At 39.6% G+C, this 17955-nt stretch overlaps 1 protein-coding gene across 3 annotated transcripts in view; it reads left to right on the forward strand.

Annotated features, from left to right (window-relative positions):
* The window catches only part of tln1 (talin 1), a 241293-nt gene that overhangs the window by 111870 nt on the left and 111468 nt on the right, over positions 1 to 17955 (forward strand). For all 3 annotated transcript variants that reach the window (XM_067984951.1, XM_067984967.1, XM_067984959.1), the window contains exons 3-9: positions 5461 to 5618; positions 8012 to 8109; positions 8794 to 8923; positions 11587 to 11739; positions 12643 to 12785; positions 14586 to 14713; positions 15768 to 15828. In XM_067984951.1, coding sequence (XP_067841052.1) covers positions 5489 to 5618; positions 8012 to 8109; positions 8794 to 8923; positions 11587 to 11739; positions 12643 to 12785; positions 14586 to 14713; positions 15768 to 15828 — 843 coding nt within the window. In that variant the 5' untranslated portion in view covers positions 5461 to 5488. The remainder of the gene's footprint in view (positions 1 to 5460; positions 5619 to 8011; positions 8110 to 8793; positions 8924 to 11586; positions 11740 to 12642; positions 12786 to 14585; positions 14714 to 15767; positions 15829 to 17955) is intronic.

Consider the following 17955-nt stretch of genomic DNA (forward strand, 5'->3'; position numbering starts at 1 on the left):
CTTCCACCGTCCATAAACTTGAGCTCATCCAAAACTCTGCTGTCCGTATCGTAACTCGCACCATGTCCCATTCATCCATCACCCCTGTGCGTGCTGACCTACATTGGGTCCCGGTCCAGGAACACCTTGATTTTAAAATTCTCATCCTTGTTTTAAAATCTCTCCATGGCCTCGCCCCTCCCTGTCTCTATAACCTCCTACAATCCTCCGAGATCTCTGCACTCCTCCAATTCTTGCATCTTGCACATCCCTGTTTTTAATCGCTCCACCATTGGCAGCTGTGCCTTCAGCTGCCTGGGCCCTAAGCTCTGGAATTCCGTTCCTAAATCTCTCCACCTCTCTATCTCTCATGCCTCCTTTAAGATGCTCCTTAAAACCTACCAGGTGACCAAGCATTTGGTCATCTGTCCTAATACCTCCTTATGTGGCTCGGTGTCACATTTTGTTTGATCGCTCCTGTGAAGCGCCGTGGGACGTTTTACTACATTAAAGGCGCTATATAAATGCAAGTTGTATGTAGGGGAAAAATTCAATGCAGAGCTTGGTTCTGTAGGATTCAGTCTCAAACTTGTGGTGAAAGTCTTCCTTGTGCTAGTTGTAATGGCCCAAAGTGGAATGCGTTTGGGGCAATGTTAACTTTGTAGTGTGTAAATACCCATAATAATGCCTAAATAAATGAAAAGTCAATCCAATTAAATTGCTCAAACTACTTTTTTCTCATTTTAAAAAAAACACATTTTGTTTACCAATTTTTTTACCATTGGCCAGCTAGGTACACATTATAATGTAACTAAAGTAAAAATGTTAGAAAATTGAAAAAAAAATTCAACCTGCACACAAAATTGCCTGACTCCTGTTAGAAATGCACATCTTTCTTTGCACCTGTTACTATGATATTTTCTTCCAATTCCTGAATCACGCCTAAACTAAGACAGGAGTTTAGGGCTCAAAATCTCTTCCAATGCTGATTGTCTGCGCAGCTGAGCCCTTCTTAGTTGGTCTGATCTTTTCCTGCTGCCTCACTGCCCCCCCCCCCCCCAAAGAAATGTGGCCATGTCCCTGACCACCTTGCTCACCATGACTTATTTCTTGTTGCTCATACCTGCCTTGTCGTCCCACTCTTGACATGTTCCAATCCACCTCTGACCTTTTTCTCATGCTTTCACACCTGTTCCATGGTGAAGACAATTAAATGTGCTTTATTCTGCACTTACTGATTGCAAGTCCTCACTACTACCACCACAGAATTCCCTCCCTAGTGCTGCCAGAGCCTGGAAACCCCCTTCCCCCAAAGGCTTGCCATTAGTGCTGCAGCTCCTATTGCTGCAGACTGTAACTCCCACCAGTGCTTCCAGGTGTCATCTCACTAATGTTGTCACACCCCCAGGACTGACCCTCATGTTCCCAAATCCAAGGACCTTTCCCAATGCTGATAGACCCATAAATCACCCCAGCACTGCAAAAATGCCAGGAACCCATCCCAATGCTTCCTAATTCTGACCATATGTTAGTGATGTTCTCCCAAACACCCAGACCCCCTTCCTTTGCAGTAAGACTTAAGGATGTTTCTACCACAGAGCTGTAACTCCAGCACCCCAACTCATACTCCAAAGCCTAGGAGAAAACTCTGTAATGCTCCTAAATCTCAAGCCTCCCTCTTCCCAGTGCGGCTTAAATGTATTATCTACCTCCAATCTGTTATATCTTGCCCACTATTTTGCTGTACATCTTGGGCTTTAACGAGGAGATAAGTATCAAGTACATAGGGAAAAACTTCAAGTCTAGTCATTTACAGGCTGCATGGGTGAAAAATGGAAGTGCCAGTTTGATTCCAAGACCATTACTAAAAATTCCAGCGTGTATCAGTTTAAAAAGAAAATTGGCTTATTTCGTCATCATAAATTAATGACCCCGATGCACTGTTATATTGCGTAACACCTGTATTATTCTAAAACGCTATATTCTCGAATTTATCACGAGCAGCCCCACAGGAGATCCATAATAAATAAAGTTTGTGTGTACAGATGTTGCAGATGCAAAACAAATTTTTCAAAAAAAGGAGTGAGTCACTGGTTTAATGCTTGATTCTGACCTTCCACAAAACTGGTGTCTAGGATGTGGAAGCCCTGGGAGGGAGATGCTGGATTTGACAATGGAGGGTGGACTTGGGGTATGGTAGTGGTGGAGTATGGGAATATTGGGGGGAGAGAGAGTTGTAGCGTGACGCTAACAAAAGCACAGTGTTGGTGGCTTTCTCAGAGGCATCCTGGCAATGTGGGAAAGAAAGGACTGTGGGATGGAATTGAGCGCCAGGAGGAGGGGATGGCCAAAGTGGGAAAGATATGAGTGCTCAGGCTTGGTGGGTGGGCGGGTGTGTCTGAACATTGCAATATGGGATGACATTAATGTGGGGAAGGCCAGTCAAGGGGGGTGGGGAATTATTGAGTTCAGTGATTTGGACAAATTTTTAAAAATGTATACAGCTGAGGATGGTTATTTTAAATAATGCAGATTTTCATAGGTCACCATTTTCAAGAAATCCCTACCCCTGGTTGTGACTGTACCCTGAGCCGGCCTTCAGAATAGGTGTTGGGCTTGGTTTTTGGATCATGAGAAATTGGTTACCTATTCCCTGCTATCAGCAGTGCTGTCTTCGCTGCCAATCGCCTGTTGCCGTGAACTAGATTCAGCAGAAGTTGAGGTTGATGTCCGGATTGGGAATCCCATCACGCGGGGAGGAGAGACATAGTGAGTTGGATGTCTCAAAAGGATTTCCGTACTAGTGGAAAATCTATAATTTAAATTCTCAGCTGAGGAAATCTAGCAGTGACAGGAAGAGGAAGGGAAAGAAGGGAGACGATATTTTAGTAGCTCTAAGGTGGGTGGAGCTAAGGAGAACTCTGCTGCCTATCTTGGAAATGTAGCTGGGAGCTCATGGGTAAGTGAGCAAAAGCAGCACCTATTTTGAAGGCCAACCTTGGAGGACTCTGAAGTAAGGAAAAATTAATAGGCAGGTTTAAGCATGACTGACCTAGCCGCATCAGGAATGTGTTACAGGAAGTTAATGTTATTTGCCAGGAAGTGCATGTATATGCTAGAGTTTTTATTACTGTTATGTATTATGTAAAGCAGCAAAGTCCAACACCGTTCTGTGAGCTAATTCTGGCCTCCAGGTGACTTTTATCTGGCCGCCTCCTTCTCATTAAGCGCACAAAGCCAGTTTCAGCTATAGTTAATTTAATTGGAAACTGAAACGAACCATTCTTGAAATCAGCTTTGTGTGCTTAATGTGAGAAGGGGAGACCAGATAAATGGTTCAGCTGCCTGCAGCCATTTAAGTGCTCTAAAGACGTGAGGCTGAAGCTTTCCCGTTTTCAAGCTTTGGGGAAGAAGGATGGCGGAGAGAGCTTGAATTTTTTTTCATGTTTTGCAGCTTGCAATTCTTGTACATGGGAATCTCACTTTTATGGGATGAGTTTGGTCTTTTGTCTTTTTGCACATGGATAAGCTCGCAATTTTTGCATTTGGGGATGTTTGCCTTTTCTGTGTCGGGGCTCATACACCTGTGAAACCATGTAGCCCACTCACTGGTTTTGGCTTGCATATCTGAGCCCCAGTTCCAAAAGGTTGTACATCTTTGAAGTGAAGGATTCTTTTCAAAAATGCAATTGTCGCTAATTGCTGTAGTGAATGCTTTGCTGTATTGAATGATGTGCTAGAAATGTGAGATTGTAAATATGCCTTTAATTGACTCTCTACAGATGAATCCTTCGGTTTACTGCAGCACAGAAATCACTTCCCGTACATGTTTTTTCATACTAATTTCTGTATAGTATGCAACTAATCATATCATCCCTGAATCTTTCATGTGATCGACAATTACCATAAAATAAGGAACCCTTCTCAGATTTTTATTCACTGAGTGACAACCATGTTAATGTACTGTGAACAATGGAACCTATGGCAACTATAAGTGTTAAGAATATCAAATATCATGGAATATTAAAGGTAGCAATTATCATTCTGTACACTTTGGTTTGCAACATAGAAATTTTTGATCATAGTAACCTTTCCTGTTTAACTGAGATTATTTATGTCTATGTTGTAACCACAAAAACAGTTTGGTTAAAAATAAATAGACTCCTACTAGCCTGATCCTCAAATAGACATTCCTTTACTACCACTAATCGTGCGGATGGCTTTAGGGGCTAGTGGAAGAGTACATGTTCCTTTTTAAAACAATTGTTTTTACGGACATTTTTTTGCTACTCTTGGCTGCAGTTTTTTGAGGTGACTGGATCATTCCACTTCACAGCAAATAGATAATACATGTAACTATTTTAACCAGAATTGTTTTGTGGATATTTTGTTTTGAAAGTAAGTAACTTTTTTGTTTTAGACTAAATAATGTATGAGGCTATTTCTGTTAGAAGCAGTGTGAGTCAGCTGATTCAAAATTTTTGCCGTGACTTCATTTAGCACATCTGTGTGTTTGTCTCTGCTCTTTTAAATTATTTGCATGAATTGCTGGGATGTTCGCAAGTTACTGTGCTGTAATTGTATCTTAGCATAAGGTCCTCATCATGGATACTTGAAACTAATGGATTTTAATAGGGCTACAAAACCAAGGTCCTGTGCTGTGACAGGACAATGAACTGAATATTCTCAAAAGTCTGTGAAGCACATGTTTAAATGTTTTGAAGGGAAATACCTTAAGCTCTTGTGTTCTCTGCTTTGAGAATACTGTGAACTGACTTTGTGTAGAAGGTTCCCAGCTGTGTCACCACAAAGTTCCACACCAGTGACATCAAGTTCATGATCTAAGCAGAGGTGTCTATATGCTAGTTACCTCTAGCGAGCAGTTTTAAAGCATGCAATATATGAACCTGAAGAGACTGGCAGGTTATGGTATAAATATTTCTGATTATTTGGTAGTTTAGTGAAAATCCATTTATGCAATAACCTCCAGTGAGGAAAAATTAGTTTTTTTTTGAAGATTGTGGATATCCTGTGCACTGCTGTTTCATTTCACAGGGATGAGAACAATATGAAATTTAAAATCCTACGTTTATTGAGCCCCATTCAATACTGTTGGCAGTGGGCCCAGTGCAGCACACGTCTGACTGAAGGTCCTTTTTATTATGATTTCAAGAAGTCCTAATGAGGTATATTGTTACATATAATATTTTATAACTCTTTTACCTGAAGGTAAAAGTATCTTTTTTTTAAGAATATTTGTGTTAATAGGATGCTTTACTTCTGTACAAAACAGAACTCTTAAGTACCTTTGATCACTTTAGATTCTTTAGAAAATCTGAGTGTCCCATTTGAACTAGTTGTGTGAACAGATCTAATAATCTGACAGTTGAGATAAGGAACTTACTTTACTGATGGATTTGGTATTCTGTGGGCAAAAAATAGCATATACAACTAACTAGAATTGTTTAAACTTTTTTTCAGTTAAACTTGTGCAGTGAAAGAAGACAGAATGGTTGCCTTGTCATTGAAGATTGGCATTGGAAATGCAGTCAAAACTATGCAGTTTGAACCCTCGACAATGGTGTACGATGCCTGTCGAATGATTCGTGATCGGGTTCCTGAAGCACAGACTGGACAGCGTAAGTCGCAGAACTTCCCCCTATTGGCCAGTTGACACTACTATTCAGAACACTCAAAAATTCTGCCAAGATCAATTCTACACCAAAACTTTCTTCAAACTTTTACTGATCTTTGATTTTAAATCTGGCAGCCCTGTAATAAGATCATACTTATACAAAGTGGTCATTAAAATTTAAAATGAAGGGAGGACTAAATAAAGCATGGCAAGGTATTGCGAATAGCTGGAGATTCTGGCAGAATGTAATTGTGCACTGGACTTGGCTATCAACAAAGAGATTCAATAACATAGCTGTTGTGAATGTCTGACTTGGTGTTTAAAATCTGTGCCATTGACTGACTATGTATCTTAAATATTATTACAGTTGAATGAACTAAATCTCTGTCACTTTTTATTACAAAATTGGATGGTGAAGGATAGAATACTAGAGCCTGGTCTTTAATTGCTTCCAAGCCTTTATTCACAGAGATCAACACAACCCACACCCGAGATAAGCTTCCTTATAAATGGATACAAGAGAGTGCCCAATTGATACACACCACCTGAATACAGTTAACACTAATTGATATAAATCACATGGATACAATTAACACCTTTTACTTTAAATTTAAACACTTGAGGTGGGGGTGGGTGTTACAACATGAAGATAAATCAGGGTTGTGATGGGGTGAGCTACCTGGGAGAATGTTTAATTAAGAAATTCACTTAGCTACCTTGTAATATCAGTCCTAAATATGTACATTAACTGAACAGAAATGCAGCAGTTTTATCATGATTTATCTGATGGAAAAAAGATAAATGTGATGCTTGATCTGCAATATAATTATTTTAAAGTCTGTTTGTTTGATTTCAGCTTTCTCAATATAAAACTCAAAAGGTGAAATAGATCTCTATGTAAGAAACTTTATTAATGGATGTTGATCTACTGAGCTACCAGATTAGGCTATGGGAGATGAACGATTTACCCAATGTAATATAGTCTAAAGCGAAGAGCATATGTTAGAAAATTACAATGTAGTGGTTGAGCTCGTTGATTTGCCCCGCACTGTTCCACAAAACACCAGGTTTGTGCCTTCTGCCTACGTGACGAGTTCATGATCTTGGTCGTGTTGATACAGTGTGCTATCTGCTTTCACGACAGGGAGGGAAAATCAGAGGGCCAGTTGCAGTAGATCTTAGTCCTGCATCTCTAAGGCAGCTGGATAGAGTGTTGTGGGCAGGGACTAGGAGCAAACTATTTCCATTCTGTCTTGGCTGGTAACGGAGATGGAAATTTACATAAGCAGTTCCTGGGTACCAATTATAGAGATTTTAACTAAAGTCTTGGTAAGCATTCAGTAGTTTTTGAAAGGAATGTTCTACTGGTTTTGTTTCAAATAGTTTACAGCCAAGTTTAAAAATAAAGATAAGAAAGTTGAGCTAGAATAACAAACATTGGATCACTGGCTAGCTGAACAAAAATAGTTTTGACCGGGTGAAAGAGGCGCCAAGTGGGAAGCATGTCAGCAAGTTAGGATGCAGTTGTTCTAGGATTCATAGCAACAATATTGGGCCGGAAATTGTTGTGAGCAGCAAACGACCCTTGCTCACTGCTCCTTACATACTAACTTACCCATATTGTATCCGCAGTCTTTACTGCGGGAACTCCCTCTTATGGGAACCTGAAAACAGTCCAGCATTAGCTCCCATAAACCCTAGGACCTTTGTGGGTGACGAGAGGATCTCAATCTCTCCTCTCAACCAATCAGATTGCAGCTTCCTTGACAAGCCGCAAAGAGTCAAAACCATGAAGTGCAAGCTACGACGAGTCGAAACCAGGAATTGAAAACTACAACAGTAAAATCAATTGTAAAAACAGTTGGAGAAAGCGAAATAGAGGATAAGAAATATTGAATTCCAAGACCAAGATAAAAGAAAATGTAAAAAAAAATCTACTTTTTTTTAAATGTCCAACAACTATTAAAATAGCAATGAATGAGACTCCACATTTAAAAAAAATTTAATTTTCAGTGTTAGAGAGGTTGTTTGGCAGTCATTAATACTTACCACACAGTTAAAGCTTCGAGCTTAAAAAAAATTCAGCGTACCTGTTTTGCGGCAAGATTAGTTAATTTCCAGCTGGGCAGGAGAGTAAGTTGGCACTGGTCCATTGATTGCAGCCACGAGGCCCCTTTAACACGAAGCTGACAGATCACAGGCGAACCTAGAAGAGCAAGTTCTGGATTTTTGCATTAGTGCATGTGCAGTCGCTGGAATTTGTTCTTTGATTTCGCCATTAATAACGGTGAGCGCTGTTAGGCTCACCATTGCAGTTGGTCCAAAGTACTTGATTGGTCTAGTGATCAGAAAACTGAGTTGAATATTTTGGAAATATAACTCTTCATTGTCTTGTAGCCAATGATTATGGATTATTTCTGTCGGATGAGGACCCAAAGAAAGGCATCTGGTTGGAGTCTGGCAAAGCCTTAGACTATTACATGTTGAGGAATGGGGTAAGTTTGCTATTTTGCTGTTCATGTATCCTATTACCATTTTCCTTTTTTGATACACTGTAAATCAACGGTGTATAATTTAAAATTTCTTTTTCATCCTCGATTAACAAAATTCTGTAATTTATTTCTTGATATGATCTCTTGTATCTGGGTTTTGTTTACACAGCTATTGCTGTTCAGTTACCTTTCTAACTATCAAAAGCAAAATACTGCGGAAGCTGGAAATCTGAAATAAAAACAGAAAATGCTGGAGAAGCTCAGCAAGCCAGGCAGCATCTGTGGAGAAAGAAACAGCGTTAACATTTCAGGTCGAAGACCTTTCGTCAGAACTATCAAGTTGTTTTAATACAAATGAGAGCATCCATTTGCTCGCTTGATTAGCACCCCATCTACCACCCTAAACATTCACTCCCTTCACCAGCGCACCGTGGCTGCAGTGTGTACCATCCACAGGAGGCACTGCAGCAACTCGCCAAGGCTGCTTCGGCAGCACCTCCCAAACCCGCGCCCTCTGCCATACTCTTCCATTTACAGATTGTTTCAGCTTTAGTGTATTGTTACAATGTGCAGTCTTTTGAAGGATGTCCTGGACAGATCAAAATATAGGAAATATTACACTGTAACCTGTCATAGGAGGCCTCAGTCCTGTGTTGCAAATCATTTCTCCTTTTGTTTTAATCCCAGGATACTCTGGAGTACAAGAGAAAGCTGAGGCCTCTGAAGATCAGAATGTTGGATGGAAGTATCAAAACAGTTATGGTGGATGACTCAAAAATAGTGAGCGACATGCTGATGACAATCTGTGCCAGAATAGGTGAGATTAAAACCCCAGTATAACTGTCCTCTCTCCTTTTCCTGCCACTTGCTACCCCTACCCCTGCCCCTACAATACCCACAAATCTGATGGAACATTGAAGTTCTAAAAGCACTAGCCCTATTGGGTTCAAGACCTTGCATTACAAAGGATCACAGAACTATCCCACGAACTTTGCATAGGCAACCCTATGCCATTTGTGAACTATTCAGTGATTAACAGCTTGGCGAATAAGACCTACCCCACAAACTCCAAAACCTTACCATGATCCGCAAACTTGAATAAACTTATTCCCTAAAGCTATGTCTCCTCATTCTTAATGCTCCTTCCCCCACCCCTCTGCCACATTTCCATTTTTTGCATTTTTATGCTTCATGTGCTCCACTGTGGGAGAAACTTGGGCTACCCTCTCATGGCAGAGGAATGGGGAAAGATAAGGATGCGCTCAGTGTATACCCCTCTCAGCAGCAGAAATGTGAGAGGTGCAACTGAAATGAGATGCCAAATGTGCACCTGGCACATGTTTCAGCCCTTGCAGAAAGAAGAATGTTGGACAGGCTGTGGCCTCAAGGGGACAGTCTTCTCACCACCAACCATCTGCATAGGTGTCTCTAGAAGCTAGAAGGGACATAGCATGGTTTGGCAGTCACCCAAGATCATGCTTTATGCCTTTTTTTAAATACCTAAAGTATACTGTGTGTACAGATCCCTGAAGGTAGCAGGACAGTTAGATAAGGTGGTTAAAAAGGCATATGGGATTCTTTCCTTTTTTAGCCAAGGCATAGAATATAAGAGCAGGGAGGTTATGCTAGAACTGTATAAAACACTAGTTAGGCCACAGCTTGAGTACTGCGTACAGTTCTGGTCACCACATTACAGGAAAGTTGTGATTGTACTAGAGAGTACAGAGGAGATTTACGAGGATGCTGCCAGGGCTGGAGAATTTTAGCTATGAGAAGATTGGATAGGCTGGGGTTGTTTTCTTTGGAACAAAGGAGGCTAAGGGGAGATTTATTTGAGGTATATAAAATTAGGATGGGACTAGATAGGAGTGGATAGGGAGCATCTATTTCCCTTGACCGAAGGGTCAGTGATTAGGGGGCATAGATTTAAAGTATTTGGTAGAAGGATTTGAGGGGAGCTGAGGAGAATTTTTTTCACCCAGAGGGTGGGGGTCTGGAACTCACTGACTGAAAGTTTCTGCCTCTACCACCCTATCAACTCATTTTAAAAAGTACTTGGATGTGCACTTGAAGTGCCGTAACCTATAGGGTTACAGACCAAGTGCTGGGAAGTGGGATTAAGCTGGATAGCTCTTTTTCGGCCTGCACAGACATGATGGGCCAAATGGCAGCCTCCTGTGCTGTAACTTTCTGTGATTCATGGATGAACCTTGGTACTTCTATTAAGAAGGGGCATCTCCTCATTGTGTAGCAGAGCCCATCACCTGCATGAAAAAAATGTTTGCCAATTAGAATGTGTTGATTGTGTCTGTCGCTGGGAAATTACCAAGCTCTCTGGGCTCCCTTCCTAACAATTCAACCACTCCCCAACCTTTAGATGAAAATCCAGCCTTTTGGTTGGCCAGCCAATATGAGGCAGGGGGAAGAAATACCCCCCAGAAACACCCATCTGTCAGCTTCCACAACACTATCTCAGTGTCATAACAAGAATGGTCCTCCAAGGTTTTCCTGTCCATCCTATCACAATAACCCCTGCAATTGGAGCCATGTGTTTGTGAGCAGCTGGTATGAGCTCACTAATCATGCCATATGTGCACAAAAAGGTGTCAGTGGCCCACCTCATTACACAACTGTATGTTGAAAACTATTTTAAAAACCAGATAAATCACAATGAATTGTTGACTTTATATATTTTTAAAAAAGTGATTGAGTAAAATACTAAAACATTTTCTTCCATTATTTTAGTTTGGAAATCAAAATGGTAGGAAAACTTAAATATGCTATCCTCATTTTGTCTCCAAAATAGTATTCAACCCAATACTGCTGTTTCTATTGAAGTAGAGTCAGCTGTTCCTCTAGCCTGATTATTTGTTTTTCTAAAGGCCAGAATAATTTTGAGCTGAGTCCTGCCATTAAAAATAGCGACCCTCTCACTTCAACCCTGGTTTGTACCTAATCTGTTAGATATCCCCTGTTAACTGATGCTTTATTTAGTGTGATACTATGCAGCCAAAATGGCTACATAATTTTATATTGGGCTTCCCCTCCCTCCCATTTATTAATTAGAAAGGCTATGGATTCCTATGTCCCTTAAGATCCTGTGATTTTCCTGTGGGTGAAATGAGAGTATGTGCACTTGCACTGGATCAGGATTATAATATTCGATATCTTCTATGGTTGACTAGAGTTTGTGGCCTGAGTGTTGGCATGTGATGGGGCTGAAGCAGACTATAGTAAATTGTGCCTAAATTCCCATGCAATTAAGCCATAATATAGTTCTATCCTAGAAACAAAGATGTTACTTGGAGAGTTAATAAGATTTTGTTGAGACATTATGGTTCATGTCTTAGGATCTTATTTTTGGAGATATGACCAACTAAATCTGCTTTTTTGGTGTTGGAAGCTATCTTTTTTTGTCATTTAGTATTGCAGATTACAAATAAAACAAAATACTTAAATGTATTTTTTTTTTAAAACTAGGAATCACAAATCACGATGAGTATTCGCTTGTACATGAAATTGTTGAAGAAAAGAAAGAAGAAATGACCGGGACACTGAAAAAAGACAAAACCCTGCTGAGAGATGATAAGAAAATGGAAAAGCTTAAGCAAAAACTACACACAGATGATGATTGTGAGTGCCTAATTTATTTAAATCAAAAACTGCATCATAATTGTCTTTTAAAATATTTGTGTAAAGTTCTAATACCGTATTAAACATTGTATTGGTCAGCAAAAAATGTATATTTTGGCTCAATTTGCAATAGTATTCAATATTTAATAGATGGACAGTGAAAAGTGAACTGATAGATCAAATATGTGGCCATGGTTTTGCTACATGTTTTTAAAAATAGTCAAAGCATGAGATCCACTCTGCTACCAAGGAACAAAATGCTTTGAGAGATAGTATTTAGTGGAAGTCCTCGAGTAGGAATTTTTACAAAATTGGTTTTAAGGAAAAAATTATGGTAGTTTTAAAAAGCTTCTAGTATTGCGATTTAGTTTTTTGATATTACATTAAGTCTTCTGATGGGTGAGTTGATGGCCTCCTTCCGTGCTGTAACCATTCTATGATTCTATGATAAATGCACTGCGCGTTGTGGAACTGAGCCACGCAGAACAGGAATATCCCAGGTTCAGTCTGTACTAAGTTAGTTGATCTCAGCCAGAGTAGCAGTAGGGGTATTGCATTTGTCCTCAGTGCTCCTGGACTAGAGAGGGGGGAGAAAAATCAACCAGGGTTCCTGCTCCCCAATTACTTTCCACCTGAAAGTGTGTGTTTGTGGCTGTTTGGTAAAGACAGAATTGGGCTTTGCTGCAGTTTGCCCATGGTTGACACACTGTTGCCTTGTACATGAAGAATGATCACTTGGGTGAGTTAAAAGTGGGTGGCTGGCACCTATAGAACTGATACCAGAGTCAGCATCTTCAGAGGTTAGAAAGTTGGGAAGGCAGTTTTAAAATTGAAACGACGACTATTTCTAATCTCCACAGGATGTAAGTCGTCTTGACCCTACATTATATTTGTCATCCCTAGTGAACTGGTTAGACCACGGGAGAACACTTCGAGAACAGGGTGTCGATGAAAATGAAACCTTGCTTCTCAGACGGAAATTTTTCTATTCAGATCAAAACGTTGATTCGAGAGATCCAGTGCAATTGAACTTACTCTATGTGCAGGTTTGTACTTTTCTAATAGACTAAACAACACTCCATTTATTCTTGCATCTCAAGTAAACTTTCCTGTGATGTGACCTAGAACCCAGAAGTAGCTTCTTATCATGACATCAGTAACACGTGCCCTAAGATTAAAAACAACACCCTGACTTGTGATTTGTCAAAACGACTTACTGGAGCCTCTAAATTGCAGCCCGGGGCAAGTGTTAGCACTGGCTTTTTGAACTTATTAAACGGAAACACAACTGAAGCCTGAAATAAAACGTTATTTAAATCACTGTGCTTGGTTAATGCTGAAGGATGATGATTTACTTCCAGTACTGAAATGTAAAATTAGCAGTCATTGTTAAAACACTTCTGATCTATGTCATATATTTTCACACTCTCCCCTCCTCCAAACAAGTTGTGTGAACTGTTAAACTGTAATATTTTAATATATACTTAATCTGCTTTTTGATGTGTGAAACTTTGAAGATGTAACAGTAGACAAGGGTAATGCAGTAGATGTAGTGTACATGGACTTTCAATAGGCCTTCGATAAGGTACCGCTTAGTAGACTCATGACTAAGGTCAGAGCATGTGGAATCAGGAGACAAGCAGCAGAATAGATAGCAAACTGTCTTCAGACATAAAACAGAGAGTAGGGGTTAAAGGTAGTTACTCATATTGACGCGAAGTGGTGTTCCACAGAAATCAGTGCTGGGGACCACTCTTCTCCATTTACATAAATGATTTGGACTTGGAATCAGAAATACTCTTATCAAAATTTGTGGACGGCACCACATTGGGGAGTATAGTTAAAACTGAGGAAGACTGCGACAAAATACAAGATAATGTTAACAATCTTGCAGAATGGGCGTGTAAATGGCAAATGAATTTCAAATATAGATAAGTGTGAGGTGGTGCATATTGATAGGAGGAATAAGGAGGCCACATACTCCTTGGAAAATAAGAGTCTATATGGGGTAGAAGTGCAAGGGGATCTAGTGGTACAGATTCACAAATCATTAAATGTAGCAATGCACTTTAACCGGGCCATCAAAAATGCAAAGAAAGCACTGGGGTTCATTTCTAGAGGAATATAATTCAAAAGCAGAGAAGTTATGTTAAACTTGTATCAAATTTTGAGAGACTACGCTTTGAGTACTGCTCACAGTTCTGGTCTCCATGTTACAAAAAGGGTATGGAAGCTCTGGAAAAAGTGCAAAAAAAGATTTACGAGTATGATGCCAGAACTGAGAGGGTACAACTATCAGGAAAGACTGAACAGATGGGGCTCTTTTCTCTAGAAAGGGGATTGATCGGGTAGACGTGGAGAAGATGTTTCCACTTGTGTGGGAGTCCAAAACTAGAGGTCATAAATATAAGATAGTTACTAATAAATAGAATAAGGAATTCAGGAGAAACTTCTTTACTCCGTGGCCAGAATGTGGAATTCGTTACCGCATTGAGTGGTTAAGGCGAATAGCATAGATGCATTTAAGGGGAAGCTAGATAGATAGATGAGGGAGAAAGGAATAGAACAATATGTTGATAGGGTGAGATGAAGTAAGGTGAGAGGAGGCTTGTGTGGAGCATAAACACTGGCATAGACCTGTTGAGCTAAATGGCCTGTTTCTGGGCTGTAAATCCTGTCTAATTCTGTGTAAAATCATAAATATTACAGGTGAAACTACATATTTAGAAACCTTGTGAAGTGCTTTTGAAAATTCTGCTTTATAATTCAGAATCAGCTGCTGATGCTGAGATGGTGGTTGTACAGCTATTAACTATGAATATTTATTTTCTGTCATCCTACATCAGGCCAGAGATGATATTCTGAATGGTTCTCATCCAGTATCCTTTGACAAAGCCTGTGAATTTGCAGGATACCAATGTCAGATCCAGTTTGGACCACACAACGAGCAGAAGCATAAACCTGGCTTTTTAGAGTAAGTGGACACCTTTTTATTTTCAAGAGGAATTTAGCTTCAGTTAAGCTACTTAAAACAAGTAAAAGTAATGACTTCAAATGTAATTTCAGTGTTCGGATCATGGAGCACAGAGTGTTTGAACACCAAAATGCCACTTACACTTGCCATTTACTTTCCATTAGCATCTCAGACCTTTTGTATTACAAATTTTAAATCTTCATTCACTCCTTGCCCATCTTGATGAGATGAGGTAACTAGCGTTCCAGCATTTTGGATAACTAATGTCACGGGGATAATTTTGTATTACTAACAATTGTATTATAGGTAATCCTCAAGTTTACTCTTAAAAATAATGGAATCAATTATTAGAGCTGAAATAAGACTAATGGGTATGAAGTTAATTGTGTCACTGTCACCATTTTTGAATATGGGCACCACATTAGTCTGTTTCCAATCTACTGGTAGCTTCTCAGTGTCCAGTAACTCCCTCATAATGATCGTCAATGTCACACAATATCTCTCAGCACACTATGATAAATACCATTTAGCCCTGGGGATTTGTTTGTTTCTGAGCCCTTTTAACTTGTTTAGGACTTCCATCTCATTTACTTCAAATTCATTGATTTTACATAGGTTATCCCTGTTTGGGGAGGGCATGTTGTTTATTTCTTCCCATGTGAATATTTGAAGTAATCAGTCATTCAGAGAATTTTCTATTTTGTGCTCCTTCTAAGTTTTAAGTCTATTTGCCTCTTTTTTGGCTCTCACCCTTTCTCTGTCTGCACTGTTACTATTGTAGAATTGAAAGAATTTTCTCACTACTATGTCGTAACGTTTTTTTCTAGGTCGCACTTTGCCCCTCTGCTCATCCTTTAATGTGTTTCTGCATGTTCCTATATTCATTTCAGTGAATCCCTTCCCCATTATCCCTGCAAGATCAGAAGTACTCACTTCTTCCCCTCACTCTTAATTTGTTAATTTGTTTGATTTTAAGAGAATTGTCCGATTTAATTTTTTTTTAAGAAGTGAATCGCTAGATATCACTTAATGCTGGTTCTGTTTATCTTTATAGCTTAAAAGAATTCCTGCCTAAAGAGTACATTAAACAGAAAGGAGAGAAGAAAATATTCATGGTAGGTGTCACAAAATTGGGAAATTTGTGCTTTTGTTTCAAGTGTTAAAATACCAACATTATTCTTCCACACTATAGTTAAAAGCAGGTGATTGTGTCAATGAGGGTTGCTTGCTCTTGGGAGACTGGCTTAATTAGGTAAATATGTTGAATGCCCTGTTTTATAGGTCTTAAGAGGATGAGACTTTAATTTGATCCCAGCCATTCAATTCAGAACTGGGACTATTTAATATGAATTTCATCATTGTGTAATGTCAGACTTGACTATAGTTTTATAATAATCATGTATTGAAATTGGTTATTTAGTAAGTGTAAAAGTGCTTATGGTCTGTCCTAAAGCTATGAAGTGTTGCTACATTTTTGTTTGCTAATATGATTAAAATTTTTCTGTTTTCCGTTTTGAAACTATTTTAAGCAGATAAAAGCAGAGTCTAGTTGTAGTTGAAAGATCCTTTTCTGTCTGGTTGTCATGTGCTATGAGTTATCAAGGTATACTCTGGGGGTTTGTAATTCCACAGAGCAGATTACTACTTCCATGATGTGTACCCTCCACTCACATTCAGCAGGATGTAGAATTCCCTGTTGTACTTGAAGTTTCCAAGCTGTGGGCAATCGTTTGTGAGGGGGATACCTTTGCTGGGGGTACATTTCTTACATTTAATGACAAATTTTATGGATAAGATTTTGTGACTTTTTTTGTTATAAATAATTCTTTTGCCCATATTTATTGATCTGAGTCATTCCTTATGAATGAGTTTAAATACAAGCCTTTTACATCTATATATGTTAATCTTATTTCTGAGTGCACTGCCTGTCTACAAAACCTTACTTCCTGTTGTCAACATTTGCCAACATAAATTTTTATGTCCACATTTATAATAGAAATAGCCTATGTAAACTTGTTGCATTTTAATTACACCTGCTGTTGGTGGTGTAGTACTCACTTTGGCATCTCCCAGCCCTTTTGCATGTACTGCATAGAAACTCCTATGCTCCAGCCAGCTCTACTTTGCTTTCTAAATTGTGGTCAGTTTTCCTCTAACTATAAATAAAATCAGAAATATATAATAAAGACAGAATGTATGACTTCAAAATGGAGCATAAATTACATCTTTTAGTTAGGGTATTGTGGGGTGATGGGTAGGATATCAACAAGGCCATGCAGATAGTGAATGGATAGGCCAAGATAAGATGTCTTATTCCACATGACTTTCATAGAATCAGAAATTTAAGGCACAGAAGGAGGCTATTTGGCACCCGTGTCTGTGTCGGCTGAAAAAGAGCTATCATGCCTAATCCCACTTTCCAGCACTTGGTCCGTAGCCTTGTAGGTTAGGGCGCCTCGTGTATATCCAAGTACTATTTAAATGTGATGAGGGTTTCTGCCTCTACCATCCTTTCAGGCAGTGAGTTCCAGACCCCCACCACCGTCTGGGTGAAAAAGTTTCTCCTCAGCTAGCCTCTAATCCTTTTACCAATCACTTTAAATCTATGCCCCCTGGTTATTGACCTCTCTGCTAAGGGAAATAGGTCCTTCCAATCCACTCTATCTTGGCCCCTCATAATTTTATACACCTCAATTAAATCTCCCCTCAGCTGCCTTTGTTCCAAAGAAAATAATCCCAGCCTATCCAATCTTTCCTCATAGCTAAAATTCTCCAGCCCTGGCAACATCCTCATAAATCTCCTCTGTACCCTCTCTAGTGCAATCACATCTTTCCTGTAATGTGATGACCAGAACTGTACGCAGTACTCAAGCTGTGGCCTAACTAGTGTTTTATACAGTTCTAGCATAACCTCCCTGCTCTTATATTCTGTGCTTTGGCTAATAAAGGAAAGTATCCCGTATGCCTTCTTAACCACCTTATCTACCTGTCCTGCTTACCTTCAGGGATCTGTAGACATGCACTCCAAGGTCCCTCTGTTCCTCTACATCTCTCAGTATCCTCTTGCCTTGTTTGCATTACCTCACACTTCTCCGGATTGAATTCCATTTGTCACTTTTCTGCCCATCTGACCAGTCCATTGATATCTTCCTGCAGTCTACAGCTTTCCTCCTCACTATCAACCACATGGCCAATTTTGTATCATCTGCAAATTTCTTAATCATGCCCCCTACATTTAAGTC

The sequence above is a fragment of the Heptranchias perlo genome, chromosome 1 (genome assembly GCF_035084215.1).
Source record: "Heptranchias perlo isolate sHepPer1 chromosome 1, sHepPer1.hap1, whole genome shotgun sequence".
Classification (NCBI taxonomy): Eukaryota; Metazoa; Chordata; class Chondrichthyes; order Hexanchiformes; family Hexanchidae; genus Heptranchias; species Heptranchias perlo.